At 50.7% G+C, this 22724-nt stretch overlaps 1 protein-coding gene across 1 annotated transcript in view; it reads right to left on the bottom strand.

Moving 5' to 3' along the window:
* The window catches only part of CCDC40 (coiled-coil domain 40 molecular ruler complex subunit), a 63761-nt gene that overhangs the window by 35097 nt on the left and 5940 nt on the right, over nucleotides 1-22724 (bottom strand). Inside the window, exons 4-9 of the mRNA XM_037993233.2 lie at nucleotides 18340-18463; nucleotides 16337-16515; nucleotides 15127-15210; nucleotides 14833-15052; nucleotides 6868-7025; nucleotides 6539-6661 (exon numbers count right to left, since the gene is read on the bottom strand). Coding sequence (XP_037849161.2) covers nucleotides 6539-6661; nucleotides 6868-7025; nucleotides 14833-15052; nucleotides 15127-15210; nucleotides 16337-16515; nucleotides 18340-18463 — 888 coding nt within the window. The remainder of the gene's footprint in view (nucleotides 1-6538; nucleotides 6662-6867; nucleotides 7026-14832; nucleotides 15053-15126; nucleotides 15211-16336; nucleotides 16516-18339; nucleotides 18464-22724) is intronic.

The raw sequence follows: 22724 nt of genomic DNA, 5'->3' as shown, positions 1-22724 counted from the left end.
CTTGATCATGCATCCGCAGAGGGGTAAACATGAGCCTGAATGTAGCTTTCAAGATAACCCGCACCTAGGCCGGGCGCGGTGGCTCAAGCCTGTAATCCCAGCACTTTGGGAGGCCGAGACGGGCGGATCACGAGGTCAGGAGATCGAGACCATCCTGGCTAACATGGTGAAACCCCGTCTCTACTAAAAAATGCAAAAAACTAGCCGGGCGAGGTGGCGGGCGCCTGTAGTCCCAGCTACTTGGGAGGCTGAGGCAGGAGAATGGCGTGAACCTGGGAGGCGGAGCTTGCAGTGAGCTGAGATCCGGCCACTGCACTCCAGCCTGGGCGGCAGACCGAGACTCCGTCTCAAAAAAAAAAAAAAAAAAGAAAGATAACCCGCACCTGCTTTGAGCCTTTGCTCAGGGCCTGTGGTGCTCAGTGCTTGGGAATGAGGAGGGGGAGGGAAGGCAGGAGAGGGAGGAAGGGGGAGGGAGGAGGGGGAAGATGAAGGAGGGAGGAGAGGGAAGAAGGGGAAGATGAAGGAGGGAGGAGGGAGGAGAGGGAGGAGGGGAAAATGAAAGAGGGAGGAGGGGGAAGATGAAAGAGGGGAGAGGGAGAGGGGAGAGGGAGGAGGGAGGGGAGGAGGAAGAAGAGGAGGGGGATCCTGGCCAGCATCCGTGAAACACCATTGTGGGGTTGGTGGTGTCATTGATTCGGGCTGAGGTCCTACAGGATGGGACGGGCCCAGCACCACTTCCTGTAGGGAGCCCACGATGGAAGGAGGTGTTTGTCTCAAGAATGACCAGGCCTGGATGCTCTCGTCCAGCCAGGAGAAGCAGGGCTGCCTAGACTGGGAATGAGGAGGCACAACTGGACAGTCAGGCGTGGGTAGGTCAGGCAGGCTGAGGGAGGCTGGAAGTCTGGGGCATTGTGGGGGGCGGGGAGGGGCCACCTGCAGTAAGGGCTTAGGCCCATGTAGGGGAGGGGCTTGAAAACGAGGTGGGTGGTTCAGGAATATACTCCAAGGGCAAGGGGCGTTCCTTTCTGCTCGGGGCACAGAGGTTAAGGCTGGTACAGCTGCCTGGGCTGAATCTCACCCACTGTGCCTCAGTGCCCCCAGCTGTGATATAGGTACAAGAGTGGCACCTACGTCCCGGGGCTGTCGGGTCAAGTGAGTTGAGGCCTGCATGCCCAGCATGGCCTGGATCGTGGTCTTATTTTGAGTGGTGTTTGGGATTCTTCATGAGTCATCCCCTAATGCAAAGCATTGTGACTTTAGCAAGCCAGCGGCCCGAGTCAGCCAACTGGGGCATCCTGCGGAACGCCAAGTCCCAGAAGTGCCTGCACGCCGTGACACCCAGACAAGCTTGGTAGACAATGACTGAAGCCACAGTGCGTTAGAACATCACAGGGGAGCCGAGGGCAGCGCCAGGCATGAGAGAGGCCATCGCCCTGGAGATACCACGCTGGGTTGTGAGGGTTTCTGAACCATCTATTCATTACGATATAACCTAAAATGGTGTGAATTCAGTACACCACGATGAGGGGGACTGGTTTTTCCTCTCACAGACACTTACTTAGGATTACTGAGCAGCCTAGGACGGGACATTGTGTACATCCAGGGACTGGCTTCCCTTTTGTCTGTAGTATTTCCTTGTATTGTAGCTGACATGTTACAGCTCTCTCTCTGGGGTACAGAGTGATATTTCGCCACTTGTGTACTGCTTGAATCAGGGCAATTAGCATATCAATCACCTCCAGCAATTGTTATTTCTTTGAGTTGGAAACATTCAAAATCCTCTCTTCTAGCTATCTGAAAATGTACAACAAATTCTTGTTAACTAGGCCGGGTGCGGCGGCTCATGCCTGTAATCCCAGCACTTAGGGAGGCTGAGGCGGATGGATCACCTGAGGTCAGGGGTCTGAGACCAGCCTGACCATGGGGTGCAGGTGTCTCTTGGATGCACGGACTCCCTTTCCTTTGGATAAATGCCCAGTTGGGAGACTGCTGGGTCACAGTTTTGTACTGGGGTAAGTTATTCACAAAGGAGGCTGCTCCGTGCCATTGGGCAGTGGGAGCCGGCCCAGGCAGCAGGTGGGCACCCAAATCCAGCCAGGATGCACCTTAAACCGAGCCTGTGCGGGGCCTCCCCATGGTGGCCCCAAGGCTGCCGGCCGCAGCCTGGTTGACTGAGGTGCAGGTCAAGGCATAAAGACGGAAAGATGGCTGCTGGGCTCTGTCACCTGTGCCTTTAGACCTCAGTTTTTCACAAAGGCAAGTGTTCGGCCAATGTGAATAGAATGTGCAAATAAGCAAAAAGAAAATGAAAATGCCAGTAATCCTACCACTTAGAGATAACCATTTCCAACTTCTCACCCCTGTGATTGTGTGTGTGTGAAATCAAATTCTATATATTGTTTCATAAGCTCCTATTACTTTTTTTTTTTTTTTTTGAGACTGTCGTCACCCAGGCTGGAGGGCAATGGCAGAATCTTGGCTCACTGCAATTTCCGCCTCCAAGTTCAAGCAATTCTTCTGTCTCAGCCTCCCGAATAGCTGCAATTGTAGGCACTCACCACCACGTCTGGCTAATTTTCGTATTTTTAGTAGAGACAGGGTTTCACCATGTTGGCCAGGCTGGTCTCGAACTCCTGACCCTTAGGTGATCTACCCACCTCGGTCTCCCAGAGTACAGGGATTACAGGCGTGAGCCACCATGCCCAGGCATATTAAAAATTAATGTATTGTGCCAGGTGCAGGTGTATTGTGCCAGTGCTGCTCATAAGCCCAGCACTTTGGGAGGTTGAGGTGGGGGGATTGCTTGAGGCCAGGAGTTCCCAACCAGTCTGGGCAACAAAAAGAAACCCCGTCTCTACAAAAAAATAAAAATAAAAATAAAAAAATTAGCAGGATGAGGTGCCAGGTGCCTGTGGTCCTACCTGCTTGAGAGGCTGAGGTGGAAGGATTGCTTGGACCCAGAAGTTTGAGGCTATAGTGATGGCCCCAGTGCACTCCAGCCTGGGTGACAGAGTGAGACTTTGTCTCTAAAAAATGAAAGTAAGAAAATAATATTGGCCGGGCGCGGTGGCTCACGCCTGTAATCCCAGCACTTTGGGAGGCCGAGGCGGGCGGATCACAAGGTCAGGAGATCGAGACCATGGTGAAACCCCGTCTCTACTAAAAATAGAAAAAATTAGCCGGGCGCAGTGGCGGGCGCCTGTAGTCCTAGCTACTCGGGAGGCTGAGGCAGGAGAATGGCGTGAACCCGGGAGGCGGAGCTTGCAGTGAGCCGAGATTGCGCCACTGCACTCCAGCCTGGGCGACAGAGCGAGACTCCGTTTCAAAAAAAAAAAAAAAAGAAAATAATACTGAGACAGGTTTCCATGTCAGTAGAGCTCTTTTTGGTGGGGTGTATTCTGATGCACAGGTATATGAAAATGGGCTTCACTAACGTCCCCTTCTTGGGGTCCTTCTTTCTGATGACACAGAACACGGTGATGAGCACCATCTCCCCCATGAGTCTCTATTCACTGTATTTATTTATTTGGAGACGGGGGTTTCGCTCTGTCGCCCAGGCTGGAGTGCAGTGGTGCAATCTTAGCTCACTGCAGCCCTGACCTCCTGGGCACAAGTGATCCTCCTGCTTTAGCCTCCTGAGTAGCTGGGACTACAGATGGCTTTACTGTTTTTAACATACAAAAATGGTATCTGCGTACATCTTTGCTAGGTTCCTTGGAATGGAGTCTAAGCCATGGCAGGGTGCGGGGTTAGGGTTAGGGTTAAGGTTAGGGTTAGGGAGGGAGTGGCTGCATATGACCATATTGCCCTGGATAAAGATCTTGGTAAAGATAAAGGCCAATCTGTATTTTCATGGTCAACAGCAGGGAGGGCTCCTCTCTCCTTATCTTTGCCAACTCCGTAGGGGACTCCCTGTCCTTTGGTTACTTGTGACTTCACTCGATGAACGGGGGGCCTGCTGTTGCCCCCGCACTGTTCTGGGTGCTGGAAATGAGAAATGAACGAAGTGCGGGCGGCTCCCTTCCCCGGGGAGGTGCATGGAGGAGAGGGCGGCAGGTGCAAAAGGAACTGTGTAGCCCACCTGCCTCTAGGGTGTGGAAGCACACAGGCGCGACTCCTTGGCTTTCAGCATCTCTTCACATCCCTGGATTTACTAAAGGCTGTGAGTTGTGTTCTCCTGCCTGTCTCCCCACCTTCATCTGGTTTGTGGCATCCTTAATCTACAAAGGTTTTATTGAGGGTGTGATTGCCCTCCTAGTCTTTTGTTTTGTTTTGTTTTGTTTTGTTTTTGAGATGGATTCTGGCTCTGTCACCCAGGCTGAAATGCAATGGCATGATCTTGGCTCACTGCAACCTCTGCCTCCTGGGTTCAAGTGATTCTCCTGTCTCAGCCTCCCAAGTAGTTGGGATTACAGGCACGTACCACCATGCCCAGCTAATTTTTGTATTTTCAGTAGAGATGGGGTTTTGCCATGTAGGCCAGGCTGGTCTTGAACTCCTGACCTCAGGTGATCTGCCCACCTCGGCCTCCCACAGTGCTGGAATTACAGGTGTGGGCCACCGCGCCTGGCCCCTCCTGGTCTTTTCCTTTAAGGTTCCTGCTTTTGGTGTTATGCTTTGAAAGGCCTCCCCAGCCCAGGATTATATAAATATTTTCATTTGTTTTTGTCTGGCACATTTTCCCCCATTTAAATACTTGATTCCATCTGGAATTTATTTTAGTGTCTGGTATGAGGAAAAGATTTAATTTTTTCCCAAATGATTAACCAAATGTCCCGACATCATTGGATGCATAATTCATTCGCTCTCTGGTAATTTATAATCTACTAGGTTTTTATATAAACTCTGGCTTGCTTTGGGGCTCTCTCATAGGCTTCAATGTTTTGCCTGTCTATCTTGTAACACATTATTTTAGCCTCTAGAACTTTATGGTTTTGTTTTATTTTAGACAGGGTCTTGCTCCTTAGCCCAGGCTGGAATGCAGTGGTATGATCATAGTTCACTGCAGCTTTGACCTCCCAGGCTCAAGTGATCCCCCTGCCTCAGCCTCCTGAGTAGCTGGGACCACAGGTGCACACCACCATGGTGGGCTAATGTTTTATTATTATTATTATTTTTTTTGTAGAGACAGGGTCTCACCATGTTCCCCAGTCTGGTCTCGAACTTCTGGGCTCAAGCCATCCTCCTGCCTCAGCCTCCCCAAGTTCTGGGATTACAGGTGTGCACCACCTCGCCTGGCCAGAGTTTTACTGTATACTTCGATGTTTGGTGGGGTGATGCTAGGGTGACCTGCCATCCTGCTGTGTCCAGGACCCCCTGGGCTTAGCATGGAAAGTCCCTTGTCTTGGGGACCCCTCGGTCCTGGGCAGAGTGGCATGGTTGCTTGCCCCGTTTGAATCTTCTCTTCCAAAACCATTCTTGGCTAGCCTTCCTAATTTATTTTTCAGAAAAAACTCCAGAATTGTTTGGTTAATTAAGGGATTGTTTGTTCCTGGGATTCTGATTGGGACGTGCTCTACTTTAATTGCATTTGCAGCTGGAGACACCAGTGATGAGTAACGCCTAGCCCTGGGCCCTCCCTTTCCCCTGGGAGCCCAGCGTGCTCATCCGTTCCTTCAAGTCCTCTTCCGTCTCTTTCATCGGCTGGGCGCGGTGGCTCATGCCTGTAATCCCAGCTCTTTGGGAGGCTGAGGTGGGTGGATCACCTGAGGTCAGGAGTTTGAGACCAGCCTGGCCAATATGGCAAAACCCTGTTTCTACTAAAAATACAAAAATTAGCCAGGTGTGGAGGTGGGCGCCTGTAGTCCCAGCCACTCTGGAGGCTGCGGCAGAAGAATTGCTTGAACCTGGGAGGCGAAGGTTGCAGTGAGCTGAGATCGCACCACTGCACTCCAGCCCGGGCGACAGAGTGAGACTCTGTCTCAAAAAACAAACAAACAAACAAACAAAAAGTTAATTGTTTCCTCTGTGTCATTCCCGCACCCGTGAACGCAGATGGTGACTCACATATTTTTTTTTAAGTTGCAGTAACTTTGGTTTCTGGTGCTGCCACTACAGACCTGAATCTGGGGCTGAGAGGGAGCAGCTTCCACCCACTTTGTCCCCTCCATTCCGTACTCCACATGGTGCGGAGATGTAGGCGCTACCCGGAAGGCCGGCTGCCCACGGGGGTGAGAATTGTTAGAAAGACTTCAGTCCTCCCTGGAAGAGGTCCCTGCAGGCTAAGGAACTTACCAAGCATCCCCCCAGCAAGCTGGCCTTGGCGGTCATGAAGAGACTAGAGTACCTGCACCCTGCGAGGCCTTCTGTCACCCACTAGCCAGGGAAGGACTAGGAATCCGGGCCATCCACCTGTCGGCATCTACTGTGGCCCTGCCATGGGGAGGGCCTGACGTTTGCAGATACTGAAGGAGATGTAAGTTGGCTGCGGTCGCTCATCCAGCAGACGGGCAGGTGCAGTCTAGTAGACCCACCAGCACCCCGTGCGCGAGCACTCACTGGTGGGTCAAACACTGAGAGCGGCAGGGACTGCTCTTACCTCACTCACTGCTTTCCTTAAAATCCGGGTGTCCTCAGCTTGGGCCAAGTACTGAGCCTCAAACAGGGCAATGTCTTCTTCCAGCTGCTGGGCTCGAGTGGTGAGCTGGTCCACATACAGGTCCTGGGAAACAGGATGAGAAGCAGCCCCGTCAGGAGGTGTCCGTGGCTGAGGGCCTGTTCTCCACCAACCCTTGATACAAGTCGAGGCCACCCAGGCCGGCCACCACCCCTCCAGCTGGAAGCCTTCACACAGGAGACAAAGCTGAGCCCCTTTCTGAAGCTCCACGGTCTGGTGATCATTAAACGTGTGTCGAGTTTGCAGAATACCTGCTTTTTCTTCTCGATTTCTGCCCGGATCCTCTCCGTCTCGGCCTTCTTCACCACTTGCCTCATCACACGGATGTCGTCCCGCATATCCTGGTCGATGTTGTGCATGTAGAAGAGATGCAGGGCCAAGTTCTCCATCTCAGTCTGCAGAGCTGCCACTGCAGGTGGGGTGGGGGGGTGGTGGCAGAGAGAGAGAGAGAGAGAGAGAGAGAGCGAGTGAGCGTGGGGAGGCTGTCCCAGCGTTCCCCACACAGAGACCTAGGAGGAGGTGGGGAACAGCTGCCCTGGGCACCCTTCCTGCCATTTTTGGGTGAGAGTGGGAAACTGTTTTTAAACTATCAAGACCCAGACTTCGTCAGCAAAGAGTTTACAATCTCGTGGAAGAGACAAAAATATACGGAATCTACATCCACAAATTGCAACAAGCTGTTCCATTCCCCACCAAGTCGCAGAGATCCTCCTGGTAGTCTAAAGAGACGTTGAAGTGGTGCCAGGTGGTAAGGCTTCGGGTTGATTGGATAGATTTCTTACCACTGAAAGGCTGGCAACCTTAGGTGGAGTCTTAAGTCCCCCGGGAGGAGACCAGAGCATCCAGGGCAGGCTGAGCTCCCCGGACGCCCCTGCACTGACACCGCCAGGCAGCAGCGCGGGGCAGAGAGGACGAGGCTGGAAAAGGCAGCACCTTCCATCCCAGTAAGTGACAGATTTATGTCAGTGCTCTCAGAGGAGGCCAAGGCCCGAGGAACTGATTCCTTTAACAAAACTTGCATGAGATGAATTTCTAAAGCTACAGTACCAATTTATTGAGGGAGCTACATGTGGGTCAGTACTTGTTTACCCACTGCACAGAGCACTCCTTTTCAGCGGCTGGATCCAAACAGAAAACTGAATTACAGGGCAAAAGACTGCTGGACGCATAGCATCCTGGAGCCAGGTGTGCTCGAAGGATACAGCTTAAACTTGCAAAACCATTTTGGCTGGGCGCGGGGGTTCACGCCTGTAACCCCAGCACTTTGAGAAGCTGAGGTGGGCGAATCACTTGAGGCCAGGAGTTCAAGACCAGCCTAGCCAACATGGTGAAATCTTGTCTCTATTCAAATTACAAAAATTAACAGGGCATGGTGGTGCACGTCTGTAATCCCAGCTACTCAGGAGGCTGAGGCGGGAGGATCACGCCACTGCACTACAGCCTGGGTGACAAAGTGAGACTCTGTCTCAAAAAAAAAAAAAAACCAAAAACGCAACCTGTGCATTAATATAGTTTGCAGTAGCTAAATTTCAAAGTAAATTTCCTTTAAGTTCTCTTTGAGGACTTGCTATTATTCTTTTTTTTTGTTTGTTTTTTTGAGCCCAGGAATTCCAGACCAGCCTGGGCAACACAGTAAGACCCTGTCTCTCTCTCTCTCTCTCTCTCTCTATATATATATATATATACACACACACACACACACACACACACTCACACACACATATGTATATATATAGAGACAAGCCTGCATACATATATATATGTGTGTGTGTGTGTGTGTGTGTATATATATATATAGAGAGAGAGAGAGAGAGGGAGAGAGAGAAGTAGCCAGACCTGGTTGCGCGTGCATAGTCCTAGCTATTTGGGAAGCTGAGGTGTGAGGATCACTTAAGGCTGGGAGTTCGAGGCTGCTGTGCCGTTGCACTCCAGCCTGGGCAACAGAGCAAGATGCTGTCTTGAAGAAAACAAAAGCGAAAAGAATCCACGAGAATCTGCGTTACCTCTGTGGAGGGCCCTGGTGGCGGGTGGGAGAAGGTGCAAAGAGAGGAAAGTTTTCTTTTCGTTGTAGAGCTAGCTCTTGCATTTTGAATCATTACTTTTCCAAAATAAGTAAATAATTATGTTGAATACATTTAGGTTCACCCAAAACATCTCACCATGGATGGTAACGGGAATTGCAATGGATTTATTGCTAATTGGGAGGGAAATGGCGCTTTTATATCACGCATCTTCCCAGCTGGTAACGTGGGCACTCCATTTATTTAAATCTGTTTTATGACCTTTCATACATTTTATTGTTCTTCTTCAGATAGGCTCACTTATTCCTTGTTGGACTTATTCCTGGACTTAGTTTAAAGTTGTTATAGCTATTATGAATGAGCTTTTTAAAAAATCGTAATTCCTAACTATATTACTGGTGTAGAAGAAAACTCTAGAGCTGGCATCCAGCTACTTTATTCATTCCTTACTGTTTCTACTGACTTTTTTTTTTTTCATTAGTAGAGGTTGAGAGTTTCAGTATTTCATTCCTAGATCCGTATCTCATTTCTTTCTCTTATTTTCTTTGTGTTGCTGGAGCCTCCAAAACAGTCTGGGGTAACTGCTGTGCTAGCAGGCCGCCTCATCTCATTCCTGATTTTAAGTCTAGTCTTTCCACTGGATCACATTTTCTTGTTTGCTTCTGATAAATACTTAGAACTTTTCTTCTATCCTACTTTGGGATGGATGATGAGTTTTATTAAATACACATTTGGCACACACCCAGGAAGCCTTTTTTTGTTGGCCAGGCTGGAGTGCAGTGGCACAATCTCAGCTCACTGCAACCTCTGCCTCCCGGGCTCAAACAATTCTCCTGCCTCAACCTACCGAGTAGCTGGAATTACAGGCGCCTGCCTCCACACCTGGCTAATTTTTTGTATTGTTAGTAAAGACAGGGTTTCACCATGTTGGGCAGGCTGGTCTTGAATTCCTGACCTCAGGTAATCTGCCCGCCTTGGCCTCCCAAAGTGCTGGGATTACAGGCATGAGCCTCCGCGTCCTGCCTCCATCCTTTAATTTATAAATATAATGCATGAAATTAGTAGATTTCCTAAGTGTGAATTATTCCTGTGTGAATTCCAGAAGTAAATCCTACTTATTTTGCTAACGTTTTGTTCAGGATTTTCACTCTTCATACGTGGGGCCACTTTACAGTTTCCTGTTTGTATGCTGTTAGCATTTGCAGCCAGGCTTTTACTAAGCATCGCAGGACCAGCCTGCGGGGAGTTTCCGGAATCTTCCATCCCCTGGAGCTTTGATAACACAGGAAATGTTTGTTCCTTGAAGGTTACTAGAAGGCTTCCATAACATCTTCCAATATGGGTGCATTTAGGGAAAACAGATTTTTGACATTTTCAATTTGTTCCATGATGTAACTAGTGCAATGCATAGCATTCTTGAAATTAAAAACAAAAACAAAAACCGTCCCCGAAGTTGTCCTCATTCCCAACATTGTCACTTGCATGATCTCCTTTTTATTGCCAGACAAGCCAGCAGTGTGTAAGGTTTATTGGTCATTAAAAAAAGGCAGTTTTATTTATCAAGTCAATTCATTTTCGATTTATTTCATCAGCTTCTGCTTCTGATCTTTATTGGTTTCTTTTTCTACTTCTTTCAGCTTATTTCCCTCCTTTGAGCTTCTCAAATAGAATGTCTGTTTTCAGGCCTGTTTGTGGAAATGTAAATAATCTCTGTCATGGGTTTTGTCTGAGCAGATTTGGCTGCAACTGGAAGTCTTCACGCGTGGACTTCCCGTTGTTAATTTCCAGAGTCTATAACTGACATGCAGGTCAAATGTTAACAATCCTTCTCCCTTAGAATTCTGCATGCACTGGGAGGCCGAGGTGGGCAGATCACAAGGTCAGGAGTTCAAGACCAGCCTGACCAACATGGTGAAACCCCGTATCTACAAAAAAAACAAACATCAGCCAGGCATGGTGGCATATGCCTGCAGTCCCAGCTACTTGGGAGGCTGAGGCAGGAGAATCGCTTGAACCCGGGAGGCGGAGGTTGCAGTGAGCCGAGATCACGCCACTGCACTCCAGCCTGGGCAACAGAGAGAGACGCCATCTCAAAACAAAACAAAACAAAACAAGAATTCTGTATGCATTGACATCCTGCTATTTATATTTAAGTTCTGCGATTCTCAGCCCTGGCCACATGTTAGCATCATCTGGAAGCCTAAGGGTAAAAAAGAAAGCCAGAAACAAACAATGCCTCATCCTTCCCAGAACAAATCAATCTGAAATCTGGGCTGGGATGGGTCCTGGTGGTATTGAGCTCTCCCTGGTTCCTCCAAGGGGCAGCTGATGGAGACCTTGATGAAAACGCAGCCCAGGCCCGGCCTCAAGAGGCCATCTGGCTTTTCCCGCCTAGAAGCCTGCAGCATTTTTTCTTTTGCCGTGGAATTTGGAAATCCCACCAGCGATGTCGGGGAGGTTCATTTCCTCTTTCAGCTGCACGGCCTGTCACGAGTCCTTCTGTCAGCAGATTCGTCTTTCCTGAACTCACGCATCTGTTCTCCTGGTCATTGGCTATTGCCTCTCATCTCCTGAAATCTCTCTCTTATGCACATTGGTTTGATTTTCCTGATCTACTGTCCATGTCTTTTATCTCCTCCTCAAGATATCCAACATTTTTGGGTTTTGCTCTATTTCTGGGGAAGATTCCTCAAACTGGCTTTTTACTTAAGAAATTCAGTTTTCAACGCGTTCATTTGTCTAGTTAGTGCCTTTTGGGGGGATGATGATTATATTTTTAAATTTCACGTACCCCTTTTCCTAACACTTTGTTCTCTTTACGGATGCAATGTCCTCTAAAATCTCATGAGACTACCAGTTGGCGCCTCTGCACGCTCTGGGATGATGATTACATTTTTAAATTTCACGTACCCCTTTTCCTAACACTTTGTTCTCTTTACAGACACAACGTCCTCTAAAATCTCATGAGACTACCAGTTGGTGCCTCTGCACGCTCTGTTTTTGGAATCAGGGCTGGGTTTGCCTGTCTGTTCAGCTCAGTCTCCTCTCAGGTCTGGGGATCTCCGGTTGGTAACTCACATTTTGGTGTGAAGGTTTAGTGACTGTGATGGTTAATTAATACTGAGTGTCAACTTGATTGGATTGAAGGATACAAAGTATTGATCCTGGGTGTGTCTGTGAGGGTGTTGCCAAAGGAGATTAACATTTGAGTCAGTGGCCTGGGAAAAGGCAGACCCACCCTCCATCTGAGTGGGCACCCTCTAACCAGCTGCCAACGCAGCTAGAGTATAAGCAGGCAGAGGGCACCCTCTAACCAGCTGCCAGTGCAGCTGCAGTATAAGCAGGCAGAAAAATGTGGAAAGCGAGACTGGTGTAGCCTCTCAGCCTACATCTTTCTCCTGTGCTGGATGCTTCCTGCCCTTGAACATCCGACTCCAGGTTCTTCGTTTTTGGAACTCAGACTGGCTCTCCTTGCTCCTCAGCCTGCTGATGGCCTATTGTGGACCTTGTGATCCTGTGATAATACTGAATAAACTCCCCTTTCTCTATGTATCTATCCTGTTAGTTCTGTCCCTCTAGAGAACCCTAATACAGTGACTGATGGGCTCCGTCTCCCTCCCAGATGAGGCAGGTGACCGTGGGCTTTCTCCAGGGGACTAGACCCCACGTCTCACCTAAGGGACTGTGCAGTGGTGGCTGACCCCCGGTCAGGGCCGGGACTGCTGCCCAAATTCTTCAGTTCTGAGAAGGCAGAGATGGTGCTGTTTGAGGCAGGTCTTGCCAGGTTGAAGAGCCTTGGCTCCAGCCCTTTCCTAATCTCCAGGAAGCACAGAGTCCACCAGAGTGTTTAGATCTTTTCAGAATCCCACCCACGCTTTGAGCCCTAGCAGAGGGCAGCCGGCAGGCACTCAACCCCAGCTCCACGGCTCCAGCCTCGCTGAGCAGAGGGCAGCCGGCGGGTGCTCTACCCCAGCTCCACGGCTCCAGCCTCGCTGAGCAGAGGGCAGCCGGCGGGTGCTCTACCCCAGCTCCACGGCTCCAGCCTCGCTGAGCAGAGGGCAGCCGGCGGGTGCTCTACCCCAGCTCCACGGCTCCAGCCTCGCTGAGCAGAGGGCAGCCGGCGGGTGCTCTACCCCAGCTCCACGGCTCCAGCCTCGCTGAGCAGAGGGCAGCCGGCGGGTGCTCTACCCCAGCTCCACGGCTCCAGCCTCGCTGAGCAGAGGGCAGCCGGCGGGTGCTCTACCCCAGCTCCACGGCTCCAGCCTCGCTGAGCAGAGGGCAGCCGGCGGGTGCTCTACCCCAGCTCCACGGCTCCAGCCTCGCTGAGCAGAGGGCAGCCGGCGGGTGCTCTACCCCAGCTCCACGGCTCCAGCCTCGCTGAGCAGAGGGCAGCCGGCGGGTGCTCTACCCCAGCTCCACGGCTCCAGCCTCGCTGAGCAGAGGGCAGCCGGCGGGTGCTCTACCCCAGCTCCACGGCTCCAGCCTCGCTGAGCAGAGGGCAGCCGGCGGGTGCTCTACCCCAGCTCCACGGCTCCAGCCTCGCTGAGCAGAGGGCAGCCGGCGGGTGCTCTACCCCAGCTCCACGGCTCCAGCCTCGCTGAGCAGAGGGCAGCCGGCGGGTGCTCTACCCCAGCTCCACGGCTCCAGCCTCGCTGAGCAGAGGGCAGCCGGCGGGTGCTCTACCCCAGCTCCACGGCTCCAGCCTCGCTGAGCAGAGGGCAGCCGGCGGGTGCTCTACCCCAGCTCCACGGCTCCAGCCTCGCTGAGCAGAGGGCAGCCGGCGGGTGCTCTACCCCAGCTCCACGGCTCCAGCCTCGCTGAGCAGAGGGCAGTCGGCGGGTGCTCTACCCCAGCTCCACGGCTCCAGCCTCGCTGAGCAGAGGGCAGTCGGCGGGTGCTCTACCCCAGCTCCATGGCTCCAGCCTCGCTGAGCAGAGGGCAGCCGGCGGGTGCTCTACCCCAGCTCCACGGCTCCAGCCTCGCTGCAGGGGTGGGGAGCGGGGGGGGCATGCGTCCTCCTTCAGGAGGGTCTAAATTCTGTTACTGCTGGAGGATGCAGTTCTTTCAGTTCAGCGTGGATGTCATGTTCTTTCCTTTTGGTGTTTTCTGTTCATTCGACGGTAAATGGAGAGAGGTTCTTGATAAGTGCCCACTTACCCTAACTCTGAAATTTCCAGAAACCTCTTCCACTTTTCTCAGGGTTTAAAATGTTTCTTTCCAGAATAGCTGGGATGGCCACGTGCTTCTGTTTTCTTCCAGGTTTGTGTAGGCCATTTCCCCACGATAAGAGTAATACAGAGTTGATTGAGAACGTTGAAAACATCAAAAAGCATAAAGACTGAAATACTACGTAGCCACAAGAGGAAGCCACTGTGCCCGGCCACCTACATGACCAGCTCTGTGCAAGCATGTTGCTTTAGTGGTAATGTTGCATAGCATGTGCTGTAGCCCTCACTGTCTTATCTGATTCGAAGCTACCCGCTGACCTGCCGCACACATCCTGCGGTGGTCGGGCCCTGGGCTATGGTCTCACTGTCGTGCCAGCTCCGGCCTCACCCTTGCATTCGCACCTGTCGAAACCCTCCAGCACCCCTGGTCTGCTCTCGCCTCCTGGTCTTGCCTATCGTTGGGCCTCTGCGTCCCACCCATCTCTCCCAGTTTTAAGTCTCTACACCCTGGCTGTTAGCAGCTTTAGCATTTGCTGCTTTGTCCTGAGAGGTGCCATTTAATATATGTATGACCGAGCGCGGTGTCTCATGCCTGTAATCCCAGCACTTTGGGAGGCTGAGGGAGGTGGATCACCTGAGGTCAGGAGTTTGAGACCAGCCTGGCCAACATGGTGAAACCCTGTCTCTACTAAAAATACAAAAAATAGCCAGGCATGGTGGCAGGTGCCTGTAATCCCAGCTACCTGGGAGGCTGAGCCAGGAGACTGGCTTGATCCTGGATTGGGGAGGTTGTAGTGAGCCAAGATCGCGCCATTACACTCCAGCCTGGGTGACAGAGTAAGACTCCATCTCAAATAACAGCAAAAAGACATTTGATTTATGTGCCTTCCCCTCCTTAAAAGGGTGGGAATCCTTCCAGGACACACACACATCTTACTTTTCTAGGTGCCTGGCCATGGTACATGGGGACACCCCTGGGAAATCCCTCCAGGACCCGATGGCGTGTGGGGCCGCGGGGTTGCCTTACGCTTTTTGCGCTCCTCGTTGGTGGCCGCGCAGGTCTTGGTGTAGAGTGCACGGGCGCCCTGCAGCTCCTCCTCCTTCTGCCTGCGCTCGCTCGAGGCGACTGAGTGGCGGTCGTGACTCTTCTCCAGCAGTTTCTGCAGGTGTACCAGGTGCTGCTGCACCTCATAGAGATTCACCCCCAGCTCCTGGTGCTGGGCTCGGCTCTGCTTGGTAGCCACGACCTGGACCAGAGAGAGAAACAGGGTCACCAGGACGCAGGCATCTGGCCGGGGTGGGAGACTGGACGGATACACACCAGCTCTTGGAGCTCCAGCTTCAACTTTTCGATTTGTCGGTTCAGGTAGTTTTTCAGGGCAGCCTGGAATCTCACCATCAGGGGCTAGAACAATGGAAAAACCACAGGCGGTTACCTTCCTGGTTACCCTCCTGCCCAACCCAGGGCTCAGCCACAGGTGGCCACAGGTCTCCCTCTGGTGGGCCAGAGGCGACTTCCGTGTGGAGTGCTCCCTGCTTCTGCTTGGGATTCTTACTCTGGAAGCCACAAATTAAAGGCACCTCGTGGTCTCATCTCAGGCACTTGCAGAACTGAATGCGTATTTTGGCAAAATGACGGTGAGCTGGGGCCAGAGGGTGGGCGGAGCAGTGGTCTGGGGAGAGAACCTCCCCCTGCAGCCCCCAGCTCCTTCCTGCAGCTCCTGGAGCCCGGCAGCTCTGCTGATGGGCGAACGAAATCAACACCTGCCTTTTCCCCTTGCCAGTGAGTAGGGCAGGGAGCTGCGATCCAATTGATGCCCTCAAGGCAATGGCTCCCAAGATGGGCCCCACACCCCCAACACTGGCAATGACTGGTGACTTTTTTTTTTTTTTTTTTGAGATGGAGTTTTGCTTTTGTTGCCCAGGCTGAAGGGCAGTGGTGCCATCTCAGCTCACTGCAACCTCCACCTCCTGGGTTCAAGCGATTCTCCTGCCTCAGTCTCCCACGTAGCAGGGATTACAGGTGCTCACCACAACGCCCAGCTAATTTTTTTTTTTTTTTTTTTGTATTTTTAGTAGAGACGGGGTTTCACCATGTTGGCCAGGCTGGTCTTGAACTCCTGACCTCAGGTGATCCATACACCTTGGCCTCCCAACGTGCTGGGATTACAGGCGTGAGCCACCATGCCTGGCCTGGAGACAGTTTTGACGGTCACAACCAAAGCGGGGATGCTCCTGGCATGTAGTGGGGGACCTCAGGGATGCCGTTCAACACCACACAAGGCACAGCACAGAATGACCCGGCCCCAGAGGGCAGGGCTTGAGAAACACAGGCCTTGCCTGTACCAATCTTAGAAGAGAGTACCCTATGAAGAGGCAGGTCAATCAGTACCCATAAACGGTGCAGTGAACAGGCGAGATACAAGTACAGCATGTGGGGTCAGGAGTGGGCCACAGTGCAGGCAGAGAAAGGGGCCTGAGTCATTCTTCATCTGTGTAGGCAAAAGTAAAACCCGGGAAGGCTTCCTTACGTGGTCTGGGTCCAAAACCACCAGTCGGGACCCTTCATCTTCTCCTTCCTCGTCACTCCCCTCGGACTCCACGCTCTCTGCCACGGCCTCTTCCTCGGAACTGGGCTGCTGGATCTGGTCCTGGAAGACTGGCCGGTCTCCTTCCCTGGGGTGGGCATCGGGCGCCGTTGGGGGGATCACTGTGGGGAGAAATAGCGAAACGTTGCCGAGCTGCTGGAGAGAAGGCTCAGTGATTCTCTTCCGGGGCGTCAATGGCACAGCTGCTGTCATGCCTCCTACAGCACGATGGGAAGGTGACAGCAAAAGCATCCAAATGGCCTGTGGGTCAGAAACATCATTTACCCCATCTTCTATTCACTGACTCGGAGCATCCCAGAGAACGGGCCCCATTTTAAAGGTAGGCAGGAAGGAAATTATTTTTGACAGGCTTCTTTACACAGAAAGAGTGAATAGAAAGGCGGCCACTTAACTAGTGGATTAGATTCCTTTTTTTTTTTTTCCAGACAGAGTCTTACTCTGTCGCCCAGGCTGGAGTGCAGTGGTGAGATCTCGGCTCACTGCAACCTCCGCCTCCTGGGTTCAAGCGATTCTCCTGCCTCAGCCTCCTGAGTAGCTGGGATTACAGGCACCCGCCACCATGTCCGGCTAATTTTTGTATTTTTAGTAGCGACAGGATTTCACCATGTTGGCCAGACTGGTCTCAAACTCCTGACCTTGTGATCCACCGGCCTCGGCCTCCCAAAGTGCTGGGATTACAGGCGTGAGCCACTGCGCCCAGCCTCGATTTGAATTTTTTTAAAAATGTGAAACAGCTGATAAGACTGCAAAAGAAAGGAAATAATAAATGAGGCTCTAGTTTTGGCCTTTACATAATTCTAGGTTGGAGGGATCACTGTTCTGTTTTGTACTAATTTATTTATTTATTTACTTATTTAGAGACAGGGTCTTGCTCTGTCGCTCAGGCTGGAGTGCAGTGGTGCAGTCTCAGCTTACTGCAACCTCTGCCTCCCAGGTTCAAGTGGTTCTTCTGCCTCAGCTTCCCTCAATCTCTCGGGAGTGACAAGTAGCTGGGATGACAGGTACGCGCCACTACGCTCGGCTAATTATGTTTTGTTTTGTGTTTTTGAGATAGAGTCTCGCTCTTGTTGCCCAGGCTGGGATGCAGTGGCTCAATCTTGGCTCATTGCAACCTCCACCTCCCAGGTTCAAGTGATTCTCCTGTCCCAGCCTCCTAAGTAGCTGGGATTACAGGCGCCTGCCACCATGCCTGGCTAATTTTTGTATTTTTTAGTAGAGACGGGGTTTCGCCATGTTGGCCAGGCTGGTCTTGAACTCCTGACCTCAGGTGATCCACTGGCCTTGGCCTCCCAAAGTGCTGGGATTCCAGGCGTGAGCCATGGCGCCCAGCCTGTTTTTTACTAATTTAGACAGATGCTGTGTTCATGTCATTTGCAAGTAATGCAAGGTTTTGGACTGGCTGCAGGTTGGTACCACAGGGAATTTGCAACTTCCTGATCTGCCCTCCCGTGCCCACAGTACTGGGATGCCGGGACTACGTAAGAAGATGGGGGTTCTGGAAAGCCTTTGAAAGTCAGCAGACAGATTCAGGCCTGGGGGTGCTGTCACAGCATGCCTCGCTCTGAGACCAGGAGGCAGCGAGAAATGGCCGTCAGGAGACGGGGCTGGGCACCACTGAATCTCAGCGAAGGCTGCATTCTGTCACTTCATCGAACCCGTTCCTTAATGCCCTTAGGGGAACTGTCTGTTAAACGCAGAACGGTTCCTACTTCATCAGTCACTGTTAGGATTAAATGAGATAAAACAGTAAACGCCCAATAAATGTTATCCATATCTGTTAATAAGATTTTTCTCTTTCAGCTCACAGCCACTCAGGAAACAGGTAACGAACGGATGACAAACGAAGTGGCGTCCCTTGCACAGAAGGGCCTGTGCAAGTGGCTCATTGCCGCCACAGCAGCATGACCTCAGCGGGTGGGCGGCACCTGGCTCCTGTTCGAGGAACTCCTCCAGGTCCGAGGACTCGATGCTGCTCCAGTGGCTCAGCCGGAAGCGGTGCCATGCGCCCGTCGGGAGCACCTGCCCCTGGGGCTCCCCTGTGGATCCTGTCTGTGGCAAGAACAACCCAAACTAAGTCAACAAGGGATTAACTGCCACTGAGAAGTTATTCAATTTTAACTCATTACATTTGTGAAAGTTGTCAGAATCAAAATATAGTCACCTGCGTGTTTTTTAAAAAAACCTGGCCAGGCGCGGTGGCTCATGCCTGTAATCCTAGCACTTTGGGAGGCTGAGGCAGGTCAATCACTTGAGGTCAGGAGTTCGAGACCAGCCTGGGTAACATGGTGAAACCCCGTCTCTACTAAAAATGCAAAAATTAGCCAGGTGTGGTGGTGCATGCCTGTAATCCCAGCTACTTGGGAGGCTGAGGCACAAGAATCACTTGAACCCTGGAGGTGGAGGTTGCAGTGAGTGGAGATCACAGCACTGCACTACAGCCTGGGCAACAGAGCAAGACCCCTTCTCAAAAATAAATAAAGTTAAAATCGAGTCAGGTGTTTTTATGAAGGGAAGACATTTTCTTATTGAAATTTCCCTAAAGGGGGCTGGTTTGAAAGGAGAGAAGAGGAAACAGTCCTCTTGGGAGACCCTGGCTGGGAGCCGAGGCTTTCCCGCATGCTTTCATGAAGAGGGTGCTCAGAATCGTGGTTTCCCGTCCTTGAGGTGCTCAGCATGTGGGAGCAAAAGATCCCATGACCCACACATTCTTGTGCCTGAGTGTTTACACTTAGCTACAGACCCAGACAGGCAGAAACCACTCCTTTATTATTATTATTTTTATTATTATTGAGTAAGGGTCTCACTCTGCCACCTAGGCTGACGTGCAGTGTTGCAATCATAGCTCACTGCAACCCCCAACCTCTGGGCTCAAGTGATCCTCCCTCCTTAGCCTCCAGAGAGCTGGGACTACAGGTGCACACCACCACACTGGTCTAATTTTTTAATATTTTATTTAGAGGTGGGGTCTGGCTATGTTCCCTAGCTGGTCTCAAACTCCTGGCCTCATTCAGCCTTTCCGCTTTGGCCTACCAAAGTGCTGGGATTACAGGTGTGAGCTGGGGGAACCACTTCTGAATTCCCTGGGCGAGGGAGAGGTAGATGTTTTCCATTTTGAACATTTGCTAAAGTCAAATGATGATCTTTATATCCAAGTGATTTCCTATTACTTTAACAATTACGTTAAATTTTGAGCAATGTATCATCCTAAATAACAGAGAGAGGTTCCATAAAGGAAACTGATATTTATTTGGGGATAGGGCATTGCGGTGGGAATACATGTGCCATAGTAAATTATGTTTGTATTCAGGGAGGTCAAGGAAGATGAAAGTCAATAAAGGAAAAATGAGGAGGCTGACATAATTGTTTTGCAATAATTCTCCTTGGCTGTAAGGATCAATAACAGGGTAGCATCACTCGAAGTTTCCACAGGCAGTTGCTGGGCAGCTGTCCTTGCGGAAGTGTTTGTTTTTGTTTTGAAAGGTTATGATGACCTCTGTGCAACATTGTGGGTTTTGCAGAGTCTTTTCTGATAGTTTTGGTTATGGGAAACCCTCCCCTTAATGGCTTTCCCCAGCTCTGTTTTTCAGGGTTTTTTTTTTTTTTGTTGTTGTTGTTGTTTTGAGATGGCATCTCGCTCTGTCGCCCAGGCTGGAGTGCAGTGGCGCGATCTCAGTTCACTGCAAACGCCGCCTCCTGGGTTCAAGCGATTCTCCTGCCTCAGCCTCCCGAGTAGCTGGAATTACAGGCGTGCGCCACCACACCTGGCTAATTTTTGCATTTTCAGTAGAGATGGGGTTTCACCATGTTGGCCAGGCTGGTCTTGAACTCCTGGTCTCAAGTGATCCGCCTGCCTCGGCCTCCCAAAGTGCTGGGATTACAGCCACGAGCCACTAGGCCTGGCCTGTTGTTGTTGATAAACTCTTAAAAGTGGTTTTGGTTTTATATTTGTCACTTGTGATCATAAAACTTAATTAGGGCTCACCGAATACCGAAGCATGCTATTCTCCAAAGTGACTTTTAGAAACTCTTTCGGGTTTCCCAGGGTGGGGGAGTAGGAGGGATGGGTGCCTTGTGGTTCAGAACGGTGGCTTTGAAGCAAGAGCTACCATTTGCCACAACAGCTGGGTGACTATGCAATGACCCTTCACCTCTCAGTTTCCTCATCTGTACAATGGGCACAATCATAGTTCCTACCTCATAGAGTTGTTAGGATTCTAAGACAACACAGAACGGTGTCCAGCCCAGAGTCAGTGCTCAGAAGCATAAAGCAGCCTCTTTCCCTGCCTCCCTTCCACGCTCCCATCTCCTCTTCCAGAACAACTGAAACCTAAGCTATGCCGGGGGTCGGGGCAGCCAAGGCAGTGAAAGTGGGAGACAGGTCACATCCAGATCCAGATTGATCACATTGGTGAATATAGTAAGGATCATGGGGCCAGGCTTCTCCCTGTTGGAGAAAGGAGCTACAAATATGGAAGAGGAGGCTGGGTGCGGTGGCTCATGCCTGTAATCCCAGCACTTTGGGAGGTTGAGGCGGGAGGATTGGTTGAGCCCAGGAGTTCAAGACCAGACTGGGTATCACGGTGAAACGCCCCCGTACAAAAAATACAAAAATTAGCTGGGCATGATGGTGAGTGCTTGTAGTCCCAGCTACTTGGGCAAGACCATGTTTCAGAAAAAAAACAAAAAACAAAAAATGGAAGAGGAGAAAACTGGGAGGGACCCCTTATGGAGGTGAGATAGAATTAGAGGGGCTGTTGTGAGCCAAGGCCGGGGGCAGGGGTGTATTCCAATAAATATAGATGTGAGCGAATATCTGTGTACATGGAACATACATAAATGTGGGGGAAGTATGGACAGTACATGCACACAGGTCCTATCTCCTGCCACTGAGAGGGCCTGGGGACAGTGACACCCCAGCATCAATGAGGACCCCAGCACCCAAGTCATAACTTCTAAATTCTATTTTCCACTAACAGAAACAGTGCTCCTGGAGAAATGTCTGATTCTAAGACTGGGCAGTCTATGCCAGAAAGCAAGAAAGTCCTCAAAGAAGGATGGAGGCGCATCAGACGACACGAAAGCTGGTTTAAATGGGCCCTCATTGGCCAAACTGAGCATCAAAATACATGATGACAGTAACGGGTTATAACCCAGTGAATCACATGCAGAGCCTGAGTCTATGCAGATGTAAGAATATAAATAAACCAAGAGTTTAATGAGGAACCGACATTCACATGGCTCCGAAGTGGCTCCCTGTGTTTATCTCAGAGTGTAGGGTTGCCTGCACATTTGAAAATCAACCAATGAAATCCACCAAATTAACTAACTAAAAAGGAAAATAAAGTCTTCTGAACAGACACAGAAAAGGATTTGACAAAACCAATACCCTTTTATGATTAAAAAACCACAACAACACAACAACATTCAACAAACCGAGAATACAAGGGAACTTCCTTAACCTGATAAAGGGCATCTACAACACCCACAACAAACATGGTGCTTTACAGTCAAAGACTGAATGCTTTTCCCGTAAGATCAGGGCAAGACAAGAGGTCTGCTCTCACCACTTCTATTCAACATAGTGCTGGAGGTTCTAGCCAATGTAATCAGGCAAGAAAAAGAAAGAAAAGGCATCTGGATTGGAAAGGAAGATGTTAACTGCCTTTTTTCTCAGATGACATGATTATCTTTGTGAAAAAGCCTACGGATTCTACAAACAAGCTAGTCTAACAAGTGAAGGACTTTAGCAGTGTGGCAGAATATCAGGTGAGTATACAAAAACCAATTGTATTTCTGCATGCTAGCAACATACAATTGGAAACCATTTATAATGGCATCAAAAATGTGAAATACCGGCCAGTAGCGATGGTTTACGCCTGTAATCCCAACACGTTGGAAAGCTGAGGCAGGCGGATCATTTGAAGTCAGGAGTTCAAGACCAGCCTGGCCAACATAGTGAAACCCCATCTCTACCAAAAATACCAAATTTTAGCCGGGTGTGATGGTGTGTGCCTGCAGTCCCAGCTACTCAGGAGGCTGAGGCAGGAGAATTGCTTGAACCCGAGAGGCAGAGGTTGCAGTGAGTCAAGATCATGCCACTGCACTCCAGCCTGGGTGACAGAGCGAGACTTCATCTCAAAAAAAAAAAAAAAAAAGAAAAAAAAGAAAAAAAAGAAAAAAAAAATCTGGTAATTGCCTTGCTCCATTTCCAAGGAATGCTCAGGCATCATTTAGGGTGTTGCCCAGGCTGGTATCGAACTCCTGGCCTCAAATGATCCACCCGCCTTGGCCTCCCAAAGTGCTGGGATTA

The sequence above is a fragment of the Chlorocebus sabaeus genome, chromosome 16, assembly GCF_047675955.1.
Source record: "Chlorocebus sabaeus isolate Y175 chromosome 16, mChlSab1.0.hap1, whole genome shotgun sequence".
Taxonomy (NCBI): domain Eukaryota; kingdom Metazoa; phylum Chordata; class Mammalia; order Primates; family Cercopithecidae; genus Chlorocebus; species Chlorocebus sabaeus.
Note: the sequence above shows the minus strand (reverse complement) of the source record. Positions and strands in the feature narration are given on the sequence as shown.